The sequence below is a fragment of the Brienomyrus brachyistius genome, chromosome 7 (genome assembly GCF_023856365.1).
Source record: "Brienomyrus brachyistius isolate T26 chromosome 7, BBRACH_0.4, whole genome shotgun sequence".
Classification (NCBI taxonomy): Eukaryota; Metazoa; Chordata; class Actinopteri; order Osteoglossiformes; family Mormyridae; genus Brienomyrus; species Brienomyrus brachyistius.
Window position 1 is genome coordinate 31831579 of NC_064539.1, and position 15139 is coordinate 31846717.

General features: G+C 42.9%; 1 protein-coding gene across 1 annotated transcript; it reads left to right on the forward strand.

Annotated features, from left to right (window-relative positions):
• Positions 1 to 1746: 1746 nt before the first annotated feature.
• On the forward strand, positions 1747 to 11053 carry lhx2a (LIM homeobox 2a). The gene is made up of 6 exons (XM_049021518.1): positions 1747 to 2159; positions 2602 to 2761; positions 4152 to 4354; positions 4581 to 4939; positions 8805 to 9010; positions 9451 to 11053. Exons 2-6 carry the CDS (start codon positions 2645 to 2647, stop codon positions 9715 to 9717), a joined length of 1152 nt encoding a protein of 383 aa, XP_048877475.1. The 5' UTR covers positions 1747 to 2159; positions 2602 to 2644; the 3' UTR covers positions 9718 to 11053.
• Positions 11054 to 15139: the final 4086 nt, after the last annotated feature.

A 15139-nucleotide genomic window follows, 5' to 3' on the forward strand; every position in this document is an offset into this window, starting at 1 on the left:
TAGTTAATCGTTATATGTAATGTATTTATAGGGTTGGGTTAGTTAATCGGTATATATAATGTATTTATAGGGTTGGGTTAGTTAATCATTATATATAATGTATTTATAGGGTTGGGTTAGTTAATCGGTATATATAATGTATTTATAGAGTTGGGTTAGTTAATCATTATATATAATGTATTTATAGGGTTGGGTTAGTTAATCGGTATATATAATGTATTTATAGGGTTGGGTTAGTTAATCGGTATATATAATGTATTTATAGGGTTGGGTTAGTTAATCATTATATATAATGTATTTATAGGGTTGGGTTAGTTAATCGGTATATATAATGTATTTATAGAGTTGGGTTAGTTAATCATTATATATAATGTGTTTATAGGGTTGGCCTATTTATACAGGTTACTTCACATGTATCAGTAAATCATCACAATACGTATAGAAATATTCACCCCACGTTATCTAAGCGCAATCGTTATATATAATGAGCAAACTCATGAATATGGTCATGTTAGAACATGGTCATATTAAAGGTATCTTCAGGTCTCATGTCATATTATTAAATATGTGAGTGCAAGCTGCAATAGATCAACTGAAATGCCAAAGTGGATGAAACTTACTAAAACTGCAGGCGAATCGCAGAAATTCCCACAGGCGTTATTAGTCATAATAAGAGGAATAACAATGATCCTAATAATAAAACATAACTGAGAAAAGGTAACAGGCCCGTTACGTTTGTCGGGCCACAAGTCCATCCGGATACTAAGACATATTTTTTTACTGTTAAATAACTTTAAATCATCCGAAAATATCATATATATATATATATATATATATATATATATATATATATATATATATATATATATATATATATATATATATATATATATATATAATCCATTATTAAATGTATTAAATTAAGAGCTAGGCTATATATTAGGAGTAAATGAGGAGTCATTATCGTGTTTCCTGTTCGTAATGAAATGAGGCAATTACCGCCACTTAAATATAAATACACAGTAATTGTTTATGTCATCATAGTGGTAATAAGCGCTATTTCCGATTCAATTAGGTAAACAATTTAACAGTGACCTCGTAATTTATGTCATTTAGAAATTTCGCCCCACCCCCAGTACTTTGCGAATGGAAGCGTCGCTGAATCCATTTTAAATCCAGAGGACAATATCGCATCTTCTTGAAAACCGATTTCTCGGGTAGACCATGTTCTCAGAACATAAGACCATCTTCTTTCAGCATTTCAACGTAAGCCTATATCTTAGCTCGGGACAGGCACCATCCACCATATGAAGACGCAAAGTCCAAAGTGAAGTATTAACTGATACTCGTTCTGCTTAATTGGACCAGTTTCATAAGAGAGACCTCTGCAAATACACAAATAAACAAATATAAATAAATTAAAAAGTAATAGATTCTGCGGCCCCACCAGTACGCCATATATGACATATGATGATGCGCAAGAAAAAAAAACTCAGACTAGAGGAACAGGATGAACGCTCCCATCCCGAAAAAAAATGCTGCCCGAAAGAAACTCCGAGCAGGGCTATGAAAACGAACCAGGCAGAGCAGAGGGCTATAATGAGAGTGCACGACGCAGGGCAGCCAATGGCCGGGTGGAGCGGGCGTGACGCGCGCTCCCGGTAGAAAAGGCGCGGGTGCAAGAGAGGCGTGGAGCCGCGAGGAAGCAGCGGGACAAGGAGGCCGCACCGGGAGCCTCCAAGGGGATTTACACGCAAAACTCCTCCTCCCCAATTATACAGAAAGAAGGGAGGGGGGCTTAAAAAATAAGAAAACAGCTACGTTTCAGCCATTCCGAGCACGGCGACCTTCCCTTACACGCTGGCGTTTATTTATGTGTATATTCAGGATGCTAATTTATGATTTGTTTGATTTTTCTTATTAGAAGTAAAATATGAAAAAGCTGGACTCGCGACACAGCCGACAGATTGGAGCTGCAATCTGTGTCGTGTTCTTCTTAATACAGTGACAAATTGTCAGAAAAAAACTGACAGAAACAAAGACACGCTCCTGCCAAGTGCATCATTCATTGTTGTTTTTCTACTGTTACTTTGGGAATATTTTGGCACAGTTTGTCATTGTTTGTTGCCTTGATGAATTTCTGCTTTTTGGGGGCTGACGTAAGTGCAACCTCAAGGTTTTCATTGAGCGGTCTCTTTGCTGGAAATTATTATGCAATAATAAAAATATAAAAAAACTAATAAAGGAATCGCGTTCCTGACAGTTCACAGACACCGGTGGTTTGTCTGAGGGATGGTGCCAAGATTTTGACGCTGCCGTGTAATTTAACGATTTTTCCAGAGGAACAACTCTTCTGGGTTTTTGTTTTCATCTTTATATGTCCGTTAACCAGAAGGGGGAACTTCAGATGTATTCGAGATTGCAAAGGGAATCTTTGGAATTAATTTTTAAAATACACAATTGAGTTCGCACAACGTGTAATGTTTTTTATCACTTACTTATTGATGATTTATATTTGACCTGGATTCCTGGAGTGAGGCTGCATCTCGGCAGCAGAAGCGTGGCCCTGGCTTGCGTTTCATGGAAGTTTTTGGGCTGCAGGGTTCAGGAGAACCAGCGTAACATCCATCCATCAGCCGCCGAGATGCTTTTCCACGGCCTTCCCGGAGGTGAAGTGCATGGTGTCTGTGAGATGGAGCGGAGAGGAAAGAATGAATCTAGCGCGGTCAGCTCGGCCATAGACATGGGAGAAACCGACAGGGTAGGCGAGCCGGGAAGAGCTCCACCCGGTAACACTCGGGTTTAAGGTCTTGTGAAAAAGCTTGATTTAAAGTATTCAGGGCTCTGCACATTAAAGTATTCCATACAAGGAAATATGTGAACATATTTGTGAATTTGTGTGATGAATATTGTCAATATTTAACTGTAATGCCTATAATAAGCCATTCGATGTTATAGATTCACTATGGCCATAACAGTTAGGCCTATATAAATCCTGTATGTAGATCCACTAATAGTTAAATCACTGTAAATATTGAAATAGAGAGACAGTTGTAGAATTTACGTTTTTGTTATAGTAATTATCTTACTATAATTTGACGTGAACCATATGCCCGATGAGTACTATACGGCAACTGATCCACATGCGAAGGCCGGGATATTTGAAAGAATCCACGTAGTTATACAGCATCATACTACATACACTGATATATGAACACCTGCCCGTTTTCTCATTAATGATACTGGTTAAAGATTCGGTTTAGATTTCGTTTTCTTCCAAAATCACAGGCCTATTCGAATGAGTGAAATGCATTATGAAGAAAAGATCATAAATTCTCACATAATTACGCAGATAAGCGATTGGTTCTGATTTCATGATATTTATGAAGATCCGTTAAGGCTTTTGTCTATTTACACATTCAAATGGAATGTATTCCCTCTTTATACCGTTCAATATGAAGGAACGGTAGTATCTGTTCGGGTTGTTTATGCTATTAACTTAAGTATTGTATAGGTTCGCCCATATTATCATTTGAATCGAAATTCTATCATTAGCACAACTAATGTGGTAATAAAATGCGTTTTGTTCTGTTTACAGGACTATATAGGCAACATGCAGTCCAACTTTATTAGTTTCTATAAAAAACGTTAAATTAAAAATTCGCCCTAATCCAGTAAATGTGATATTTTATACCAAATACGCATATATATTCACGCAGAATTACAGAAACAAGAACCGTCACACCAGTTAACTCGCACTGAAATCGCATTGCATCCGATATACAGAGGCTGTTTGGCTTTTTTTTTTTTGTAAATATTTAAGTGTAAAAAGTTAATGATTAGGCTTCTTAGTCACTTACTGCTAAATTTGTCATATATATTATTGTGTTCTTTAAGAATGGTTCTTGTAAATGCAAATCAATTTATATTAATTATTCCGTTGATAAAACAGATTATCTTGACCTTAAATTGACACCAATCAGAGCATTTAAACCTGTTGGTTATTTAAGGTTTTAGAAGTAGAACCCAAATGGCTTCGATTAACGGGCAATGACTATTAATTATTTCATTGTATGAGGGTCCCGGTTTGTAATTAATAACACAATCGTCGTTGCATGGATGGCGATTATGTTTTTAAAATCGTTTCGCAGAATATGAGCCCGGTGGACGGCGAGCGAGCAGCTCTCTGCGCCGGCTGCCGGGGGACAATCTCCGAGCGCTATTATCTGCTTGCCGTGGACCGACAGTGGCATATGAGCTGCCTGACGTGCTGCGAGTGTAAGCTGAAGCTGGAATCCGAGCTCACCTGCTTCAGCAAGGACGGCAGTATCTACTGCAAAGAGGACTATTACAGGTATCTAAACGGCAACGGGCAAGATTGTCATTAAAGCAGTCGTTAGATCTTTTTTCTGAGCATTAATTCATACGTATAACAGTAGGACTATATATACATACGTATTCAATAATTTGCCCTGGGATCATTAAAGTTTATGTTATCTTAATAAACTTTATAAAGGTTAGGACTGTTGTAGGGTTCTTTTTGCGTTCAGTTCGCCGACAGGCACTCTCTCGCTCTTCAGGAGATTCTCGGTGCAGCGCTGTGCGAGATGCCATCTTGGGATTTCCGCCTCGGAGATGGTGATGAAAGCTAGAGACCTGGTTTATCACCTGAACTGTTTCACCTGCACAACCTGCAGTACAATGCTGACGACCGGCGACCACTTCGGCATGAAAGACGGCTTGGTGTACTGCCGCCTCCACTTTGAGGCGCTCGTACGCGGGGAATACCAGGAACCTTTTGATCAAGTGGACGTGATCTCCGGTAAAACCGGCCCAATGCCCTCGGGGGTCCCGTATTATAACGGGACCGTACAGAAAGGACGCCCGCGGAAAAGGAGAATCCCCCCAACAAGTGGTGACCTGGCCAAGTACAGCGCAGGTAAACAAGCCTTGCAGTCCGCGTACGATGATATGCATGTAGTCAGAGTACCTGTCATTACTAAGGACCATGGAAATGGACGATTCCAACACTGCATAGCAAAATGGTGTAGTCTGCGATTAATATGTAGGCTGCAAAAATAAGTACATGGTCGCTTAATTTTTCTGGCTGAAGTGTGAGTGTGATTATAAAGCAATTTCTGAAACTTAAAAATCTTGGATAACGTGCAGTTGCCACCTGAACGAATAATATCTGCTTTAATTTAACTTACGAATTGTTTTGCATTACTAGAATGTATATAGAAGTATTTTACCTTATAAATAGAACTTATTTATTTCACATGATATCCACACTAATTTTACCATAACAAAATTGCGTTAACAAGTCATCTATCGGGTTTTCTTATAGTTTAAAAAATTATTAGCATGGTGTATTAACGTTTAAATTATCAAATGATAAAACAAAACATCTTAATTAAATTAGTGTGAGTTGTGAAAACGGAGTATAACATATTTTGTAGTAGCCCTAATGTACGATTTTTTTTTAATGAAAAGAAAATACCCTTTGCGACGGAGGCAGTAAGGTGGAGCAGTGATTAGCACTGTTGCCTCACACTTTTGGGATCAGGGTTGAAAACTCCATCTGTGTGGAATGTCACCGTTCTCGTGGGGTTTCCTGCGGGTTCTCCGGTTCCACCACCCCCCCCCCCCCCACCCCCATAGTCCAAAAACATGCGGAGGTTAATTGGTGCTACCAAGTGAGGGAATGGTATGTGAGTGTGCCCTGCGTTGGTTCGGTGCCCCATGGACTCCGGGATATGCTCTAGACCTCAGTAACTCCAAATAGAATAAGTGGTTTAGGAGTAACATTTTCGGCTTGACGTTGTTTGAAGGTATGTTCATAATAAACAATATTCAGAACAAGGGCGAAGGAACCAGGCGAGACAGGGATAACATGTAGGAACAGGGGGGGCTTGTATCCAATATTTCATTCGTCCTTACAAGAAAAAACATAACTAATTTACATTCTAATTCAGTTTCGTCCCCCTTCCAATATCAAATTCTATTTTACCTCATTGATTGCCATCTTGCGTTAAATTCAGATTATTGTGCAATGTTTACATAGCATTCTACTGCGTCGTCGCACTGAAACCGTTACGTTTTAATCGTAATTTGTCCGTAAGAAAGGGACCTTGAGTCCTTTGCTTGAGTCTTTGACGGCCGCGAGCCTCCGGCTGTCCCTCGGTTATTCGTGCTCCGCTCAGCTGAGGGTTAAACTGAAACGTTACACATGCCGATACAGGCCAGTAAGTGGGACGTCGCTTCGGCATAGCTCTGAACCTCAAAGGACTAAAATGGCGAAAGACCTTGAAAGGTGGGCTCGAAGGACCTGGCAGGTTTATGATTTAAGCGAACCTCCAGCCCCTGTTTGTTGAATGACGGTTGGGAGAGTTTCCGGGTCAGTAAATCAAAGCCTGTTTAACACAGGCGAACCTGTAGTGTATTCTAGGTAAAACCCTTTTATATACATAAAGAAAAAACCTTGACAATATGTACTGATAGATTTTGTTGTCCTTTAATAAATCCACACTGACACAGTCCATAAAACACCCAGAACACACATTTTTGGTTAAATAATTAATCTTAGTCTTGACTAATCAGTTAAGGGTCTTTTCATGTTACTTACAAAACTTAATGAGTCACATAAGTACATATCAAGCCCAGGGAAAATATGACATAGGCCCCATTATCTTATTAAAAGAAAATGCCTTGAACACCGGAGTATTTTCTCTCAAAACAGAGCACAATATTTGTCACAATAACACTTCCAAACATTTTCCGTTATTTCATGTATTTTAACTTGATGTTATAGGAACGCTGACTAATGTCGTTATTAAAAATAACATCTAGACCCTGTAATAAGGGGCTTCATTCTGTTTTGTCTTATTCTTCCTGAAAAATTATTATTCTAAACCCATTAGCGATTTCTTCCCCAGCTTCAAATTGTTGTTGCTGTACTGTGGTAATATTAACAACTTAATAGCCTAATTATTTTAATAAAATATCACCAAAAATAAACGCATAGTCAGCCTAGAAGAAAATGCAAAGCCCTTGGGTAGGCAGAAATTCGCATTATAACGTTCAATTCATTTGCCTGCAGCTAACCTATGGTTTGCCTGACATAACGGCAGCCTAATAAAACACCATCCACATTCAGCCTAATTAACCGCAGCACATAAACCACGGGGTTATTATATTTTACCTCGAAATGGGTAACATGGCACAATGTATAAATGGGCTTCTCCGAGTTTATAGGGAATCATTCACAAACAAGTTCGAATGATTAGAATCTGTTCCAAAAACATCCGAAGGGATGAAGATTGTTTTCAACATAAAAATAAATCAACTCATGCCCATTCCCGGTGATATTTATTTGATATAAACGCAAACTAGGCTATTGTTGGTCGACCAAATTGTCCCTTGGAGCAGGGTGGCATCGCTTCGTTGGTATACAGTGTCTCATATCGGCGCTGGTTGGATTATAATTTACTGTGTGTGGCGGGTTTGACTGCTATCCTTTGTAAAGGCGTAAATGTAAGTGCTCTACAAAATTCTTAAAACGGGTCAAGCTGTTTAGCCCATTAAATAACACAATTTAAAATGACATTAAATTATATATGCCAACGCGTCTGAACTGGGACCATTCCCTGTTTTTGCAGTGGATTGGGGCTTTGGAGCTCTGCTGCCGCCTAGAGACCACAACACAAACCCGGGACGCGGCATATGGTTCCTGACTGCGGGTGTGAACTGTAATTACGTTGTACAAATATAGCTAGTATGTATTTACGGCAATTACTTGGCATATATAGTTTATAAAGTGAAATAATGAAAGAATCCGAAAATATGGCATCATTAAGAATAACATGAATTAACTAAGCGGCGTATTGGGGGTCTTACATCAAGCCAGACTCCCTCATTCCCTCTTTTCGATGTAACTGGGGCTTCATATAAATATATATATACTCATTTCACCAATTTATTGACCTGAATTTAAAAATAATTTGTGTTTTTGAGAATTTAAACTTTCAACAAATCATATAAGTTATGTGTGTGTTAAAACTGATTTCATATGCATTAAATTGTGCATTTAATACATGTTTTTTTAAAATGTGTAACAAATGACACTTCTAACATGTCTTGTTGGAGGACCACAGGTCTGAGTTTGTGTGGCATTAGAGCAACAGCGATTTGAGGACAGACAGTATGGAGATTTTCTAACCAATACTGTGGGAGTACTGTGTGTGTTTGGGGGTGGGGGGGATTTCAGATTCTTTGGGTCCCTACTAATGTTGAAACCAAATCTACAATCTTGCATTTCAGACTTGATGTCTATAGTGGTGTCACAACACTAGATTTTATTTATATATAAACTAGTTACTGGCAACTCATCAAACTAAACTCCCCCCTTTTTAAAGTGATAAACCACATAATCCAACAACATAAATAAAGCTATAACTAGTTTCCATAAATAAAGCTATAACCAGATCAAAATCATATCTTTGCTTTCACAGTTCAGGTTATTAAATGGGCCACACAGAGTGAAGAGGGAAGGGACAGTCTTCACTGGAGGCTCTGCCTGATTAGGGAGAACGAAGGGCAGTGACATTTTACATGAGCCATGTCACACCTCCATGTCCGGGTCCTGTACAGGACACAAGGGCCGCGGGCTGGGGGATGATAGCACTCCTTACCTCTCTGCTGATGGGACATGCTACTCATCTGTTACATCAGTAATGCAGCCCCTACCCAACCTGGGGGTCTCTTCCAGCGTCTAACCGGCCTCCTCCTTCCCCCCAAATCCCCAGCACTGAGCTGCAATGAGAATGAGTGCGATCCCCTTGACAGCGACGGCCACTACGGAACGTGCCAGAAGTCCAAGCGAATGCGGACGTCTTTTAAGCATCACCAACTGCGTACCATGAAGTCCTATTTCTCCATGAACCATAATCCCGACGCCAAGGACCTGAAGCAGCTGGCACAGAAGACAGGCCTGAGCAAGCGTGTGCTGCAGGTGAGGGCAGCGCGTCTGCTATCAAACACACTCAGCTCCAGGTCTCACCGAGGGTTTGGCAGGAATGGGAAACATTAGGAAACTCGGTGCTCCTGTAAGTTAAATTTAACTTAAGAACACGAATAGCATCACAGATGTAATGTTCTGGTTTTTCCTACCACATTCCACAACGGTGTGTTATTATGACAGAGAAGATGCCCATAGACCAGTGTTGTCCGATCTGATCCCCAGGGACCCACAGTCGGTCCGTGTTTTTGCTCCCTCTGAGCTCCCTGTCAGACTCACAAGCTCACAATTGGGAGAGAGCAAAACCGTGGACTGTCTATGAGTCCCCGAGGACCGGACTGGGAGACAATGCCATAGACAAACTCTCTGGATGTACTGCAGGCATCTCTGACAGAAGTGAAAGTTAAAGGCATGAATTGTGGCTGCCGTGGCAGGTCTGGTTCCAGAATGCCCGCGCTAAATTCCGGAGGAACCTTCTCCGGCAGGAGAACGGCATAACGGAGGTGGCTTCAGAGGGGTCCATGCTGCCAGGCGGGTCGCCCGCGGGGGTCGCCTCTGAGATCTCCAACTCTTCCATGAGCCCCGTGAGCACAGCCTCCACCTTGACAGACCTGACTGCCAGCACCCCCATGCTGAGCGACGGCTTGGACCTCCACCCAGCCAGGAGTCCCACCCGGACCGGCCTCACAAGCCTATTCTGACGTCACGTTGAGCCTCCTGGTGCATCCATATTTACAGAAAAATGCCTTAAACAGGTCCCTGGAAGCTGGATAGGGGGATTCTGAAACTTAGAAAAGGGCAGTATTTTGTTCTTTTTGAGAAAAGAGTAGACTTTATTGTTTTTGTTTTAATTTTCAGCATGTTTACAGTGGAAAGACAGAACCGTGTGATATCGAAGCAGCTTTTTGTTCGGACCACAGTCTTGGCATAGGGTGGTTCAAGCTCAGCGTGTCATGTATTCAACGAAACCGTCCTTATTGCCAGAAACTCCTCTGGAGTGTCATGTGACTGTTATGTGCCTTTATACGCGCCTGCCATGGAGTCCTTCCATGCTCTGTCCCTTTAGAGACAGTGACACTCTTGAATGTTCACACTCAGATTTGCGCTGATGTCTGCACCTAAACTGTTGGGGGGGGGGTCTCAGGTCTGTCTGACCATTCCCTGTGTTTATTTCACATGGCTGCTGTAGTGTGCTGTGGACTGTGGATGCTGTCCTGTCCTTCCTTGTGTCCCCAAAACCAATTCAAAACTGAAATGGCTCTCGTTGGCATCCGAGTCTCCCTCGGCAGTCAGGATGGTCTTCAGAGGGTCAGTAACAGCATCCCCCGCTGATCCAGCCACAGCTCAACACCCCCACCATGTCTAAAGCTGCTGCTGCAGAATCAAAATTCACATTCCTTTTCTTGGCCAAGCACAGTTTCATGTACAACGAGTTTGTCTTGGCAGTATTGATACATTCAGAGAGAGCATAAAATAATGTGTACAAGTTCCCAGATAAATGTGGAAGTTCAAATACGGCCTAGATCCAAGTTCTGAAATAAATAATGCTGTGCATTCAGTACAGCTGTGCATGTTTATGTGCAAAAGAGTGAACCACTTCGCCTTACACCCTCACGCCAAACTGGGGTCAGCATGCATTTCCACAAGCACGCGGGTTTCCTGAGGGACACTGAGCCAGACCCAGGATGCTCCAAGCCAGCTGCTAGCTCACACCCCTGCGCTCCTGCGGACCAGCACTATCAGCAGGGGGCAGTGTTGGGTCCCAGTCAGCAGGTCCGCTCTCAAACTGGGTGAGCATGTCGATGTCCTCAAAAAATGAAGCCGCCAGGATGGAGCTGCAGGATTCTGTGGAATCAGGAAAGATCATTCGGCTGATTCCTCCTTCATGTCGTTGTTCAGGGAAAAGCTACGTAAAGGACTAAATAATAATAATGAGGTTTTTAATCATGAGGAGCATTGGTAAAGCGCTTTGAGACAATGTTGTGAACAATACTGTTGTAAAAATGCGCTATACAAATAAAATTGAATTGAACTGAACTGAATCGAACGATCGTATGAATGTTGGGACTCTGGCTCCGCATGGTCCTTCTTTACGTTTAGAATCAGAATTATTTGTCCTTACACAAGCGTACGTACAAGGGACGTGTTTTGCTCACTTCTGATAGCAGCATCAGTGAACAACAATATAGACACATCAAAGTAACAGAAGCAATAAATAACTCAAGGCTGGGATTGAAGTAATAAATAAGGTGACAGTGTACAGATATAATGGTGACTGTGCAAAGTGTTAAGAGTAAAGTAACAGGCCTCACAGAGTGGGATGATCCAGGCCTTCACAGAAGGTCATCGTGCTTCTTGTGAGAATCCCCTGTACGCTCTGCCTCCTTCTCAAAGCAGGATGATCCAGGTCTTCATCAAAGGTCATCCTGCTTCTAGAGAATCCCCTGTATGCTCAGCACCCTTCACAGAGTGGGATGATCCAGGCCTTCACAGAAGGTCATCGTGCTTCTTGTGAGAATCCCCTGTACGCTCAGCACCCTTCACAAAGCAGGATGATCCAGGCCTTCACAGAAGGTCATCCTGCTTCTAGAGAATCCCCTGTACGCTCAGCACCCTTCACAGAGTGGGATGATCCAGGCCTTCACAGAAGGTCATCGTGCTTCTTGTGAGAATCCCCTGTACGCTCTGCCTCCTTCACAAAGCAGGATGATCCAGGTCTTCATCAAAGGTCATCCTGCTTCTAGAGAATCCCCTGTACGCTCAGCACCCTTCACAGAGTGGGATGATCCAGGCCTTCACAGAAGGTCATCCTGCTTCTTGTGAGAATCCCCTGTACGCTCTGCCTCCTTCTCAGTGCTCCTGCATTAGCTTTGTCTGACAGGAGAGGAGAAGGACCTCGTTTTGCTTTCCATACATGAAACATATCGATGAGGTGAGATGTACAACACCTGTCACGGGCTTGTTCCAGGGAGGTGTCCAGGGTCGGTTCACACATTGCCTGTCCAACTGTGTGTCTGGTCCACTGACCCCTCCCCTGTTAGCTCAGAACAGCCAAAGAGCAGAGCTGGCAAATCAAACCAGAAGCTTATGAGGTCCATTCCCAGGAAGGAAGCTTCTGTTAGACTCTTTAAGGATACACCGACGTCTTGCGTCTCCTGCTTAGAGTATGTCACTTTGGATCCTGAGTTAGTAACCAAATAATTAATGCAAAGAAATCCAGACTGAGCTACATATCCGGTCCGTGGTTCAGCTTGCCAGCTGAAATCTTGTGGTTTTCAGAATAATTTCATAATTGGGTCCCTGAGCAAAGCCTTTAACCTAAAATTGCTCAAGGGGCTGGTTGTCCCTGTCATCTCTCAAAAATATACTTTGGATTGAACAGCATCCGCTAAATAACCAAAATGTAACGTAAAATTTCACTCCTGACCATGTACTGGAGAAGTTGATGGACAGATGACTTTCTTATTATTCTAACCCTACATATTATTGTATTAATTCTCCACTAAATCAAGAATTAACAAGATGCCTCCTGACCCCCAGAACAAAATAAAGACTGAGGCCTATCTGGCTGGGCTTGATTACAGAATAACTTTCACGGGGTGTTCTTTCCCCCCCCCCACCCAATTTTATTAAAGGGCTCTAACATGCATGCTTTTGAAACAGAGAAACAGGAAATGCCCCCAGTCTGTCTCATTGTGGTCTAACCACGGGCATTATGAGTGACTGTCAGGGACAGATTACGGACCAGGCCAGCGGGGCTGCTGCCCAGGGGCCCCTTGCCCATAACAATTTGTAACGCTTATCAACAATGTATTTTCGTTTGTCTATTTTAGAGGGCCTACATTCTTTGATCCTCTGCCTACAAGGGCCCCTGACCCTATAGGGAGGGCGTTTGGCTGCCAAGGGCCCTTGAATTATGGTGGTTGTGGTGGTGGTGCTGGTGGTGGTGGTGGTGGGGGGGGGGCCCTCGCGAACGTTTTGCCCAGGGGCCCACACAACCCATAATCCATCCCTGGTGACTGTCACTGCCCCAGACGTGCCGATCATAGCCTCAGGGGACCCCGAGGTTTTTGCACGCTGATTTGATGGGTTTGTCATAAATCTGACTGGTTAAAACTGAAATAAACTCCAGTTACCGTGGGACACGGGCCAGCAGGAAATAGGAACAAACTGCAGACACATCCGGAAAGTGATGTTCCTGTAGTCGGATTTACTTTGCCACCTCACTGCAGGTTTGAGGTCTCCACAGCATTGGAATTCTCTTTAAGCATCTCAGCACCAGTGGAAAAATTGGTGCTAGAAAGAATTTCACATGAATGTTCTAGAAGAAGCGTTTGTATCTCCATGGAGACCCAGCTGGTTCACACGCGGGGGGTGGTGGTGGTGGGGGGGTTCGTCTATTTCCGATCCATAGCCATCAAGTTCTGAAGGTTACAGCAGGATGGAATCAGTGAGGGCAGCTTCCAGGAAAGGGTGTCGGCCCTGCCTTTCTAAATCTGGCCCATTTCTCTCTGTTCTGATTGGGGAGTCACCATGGAATGGTGTTTCCTCTCTGGACAGAACGTGTGGCTGCAGTGCCATGTGGCTGCAGTGCCATGTGGCTGCAGTGCCATGTGCCAGGTACTGGGGAAACATGTAAGAAATGTGACTCAGCTCTGACGAGCACCGGATTCATGACGTCTGGGGTCTTTCCTGTAGTGACATCATTCTAAAACCTTAATGAAGGGGGAATAGCGAGGTTTAATGTGCTGAGATATCAAATATGTGGTTATATCTCATATTCATGGTGAGATTTCAGATATGTGTGAGATGTTAGGGGAGATTTCTGGGTGGTGTGTGGTTCACCAGGTGTCCAATGACGGTGCCAGGTTGATTAACCTTTTCTGTATGACCCCCCATTCTGCTGCCTTTGTTTAATACTGGAAATTACATGGCTGTGTGCTTAAAGTACCCTATGAGCAAGGTCCTGACTGGGGGGGGAGCTGGGGTGGGCAGTGCCCCCACAGGGAAAAGCCCTGCCCACTCTGAGAAATGCTCTGTTTGTCCAGTGAAAACTGGAGAAAAAAATAATACATTTAGCTTGCCGCTATTTATGAGCGCTCTCTCTCTCTCTCCCTCTCTCTCTCTCTCCCTCCCTCTCTCTCTCTCTCTCCCTCTCTCTCCCTCCCTCCCTCTCTCTCTCTCTCTCTCCCTCTCTCTTAGCGTGTGTGCTGAGTCCATAACCCCCCCCCCCGTTCAGTGTGGACACCCAGACGCCACCATGCATCATATAGCTGACTAAAGCAGCTCTGGCTCCCAAACAGGCGCCGATCATTTACTTCAAAAAGCCGGTTCGTTCGCGACGCCACCAACAGACACATCACTACTCCGGTGTTGTCTTGTTGTCTCAGGGAACCCCCGAAGACTCAAGTTAGAATAATAATAGACATCTATTTGCAAAGTTTACACATGGCTTTTATTTTTCTCACACCTTACTCTTCAGGGGCTCCATATATTCTCTTTCAGGTTACAGAACGATTCTCAAACCTGCTTTCCAATTGGCCCATTTGACTAGGAGTGTGTTAGTTAATGCCTCCTCCACTAAACTAGGAAAGCACACACAGTTCACTTTGCGCCCATGCATTAAAGTTTGAACCTGTTGGCAGCCTCCTTTAATCAAATTTTAACTTTAATTCTTCCTCCTTTCTCAACTCATTCTCTAATTCTTATACAATTTCAAATAGTCCTGTATTTTAGCTGAGTTTGCATGTTTCATCTGAACATTTATTTGATTTGTTAAAAATCATGCTAATGGTCAGCTAAGTTGGCCAGTTACAGCAGGCTGCTTGTGCTTGAACATGAAGTGCCCTTTCGAGTCAGAAAACATGATGAAGTGCCCTTTGGAGCGCCCTTGGGAGTGCTCTTCCAAGTGAGAAAACATGATGAAGTGCTCTTTGAAGTTCCCTTTGAAGAGCACTTTGAGGGGCACTTCATCATGTTTTCTCACTTGAAAGTGCCATTTGGGTGAGAAAACATGATGAAGTGCATTTGGAGTGCCCTTCGGAGTGCCCTTTGGAGTGTCTGTGTAAGGGAGAGAGAAATATCTCTGTTGGGTGCCCTGAAATGACATGTGATAGCCCACTA

Excerpts from the sequence above, each read along its gene's own strand:
- lhx2a (XM_049021518.1), top strand. The coding sequence starts at position 2,645 with ATGCTTTTCCACGGCCTTCCCGGAGGTGAAGTGCATGGTGTCTGTGAG. Across the intron at positions 4,355-4,580 it reads TGCAAAGAGGACTATTACAG|GAGATTCTCGGTGCAGCGCT; the intron begins GTATCTAAACGG and ends CTCGCTCTTCAG. Across the intron at positions 9,011-9,450 it reads TGAGCAAGCGTGTGCTGCAG|GTCTGGTTCCAGAATGCCCG; the intron begins GTGAGGGCAGCG and ends CTGCCGTGGCAG.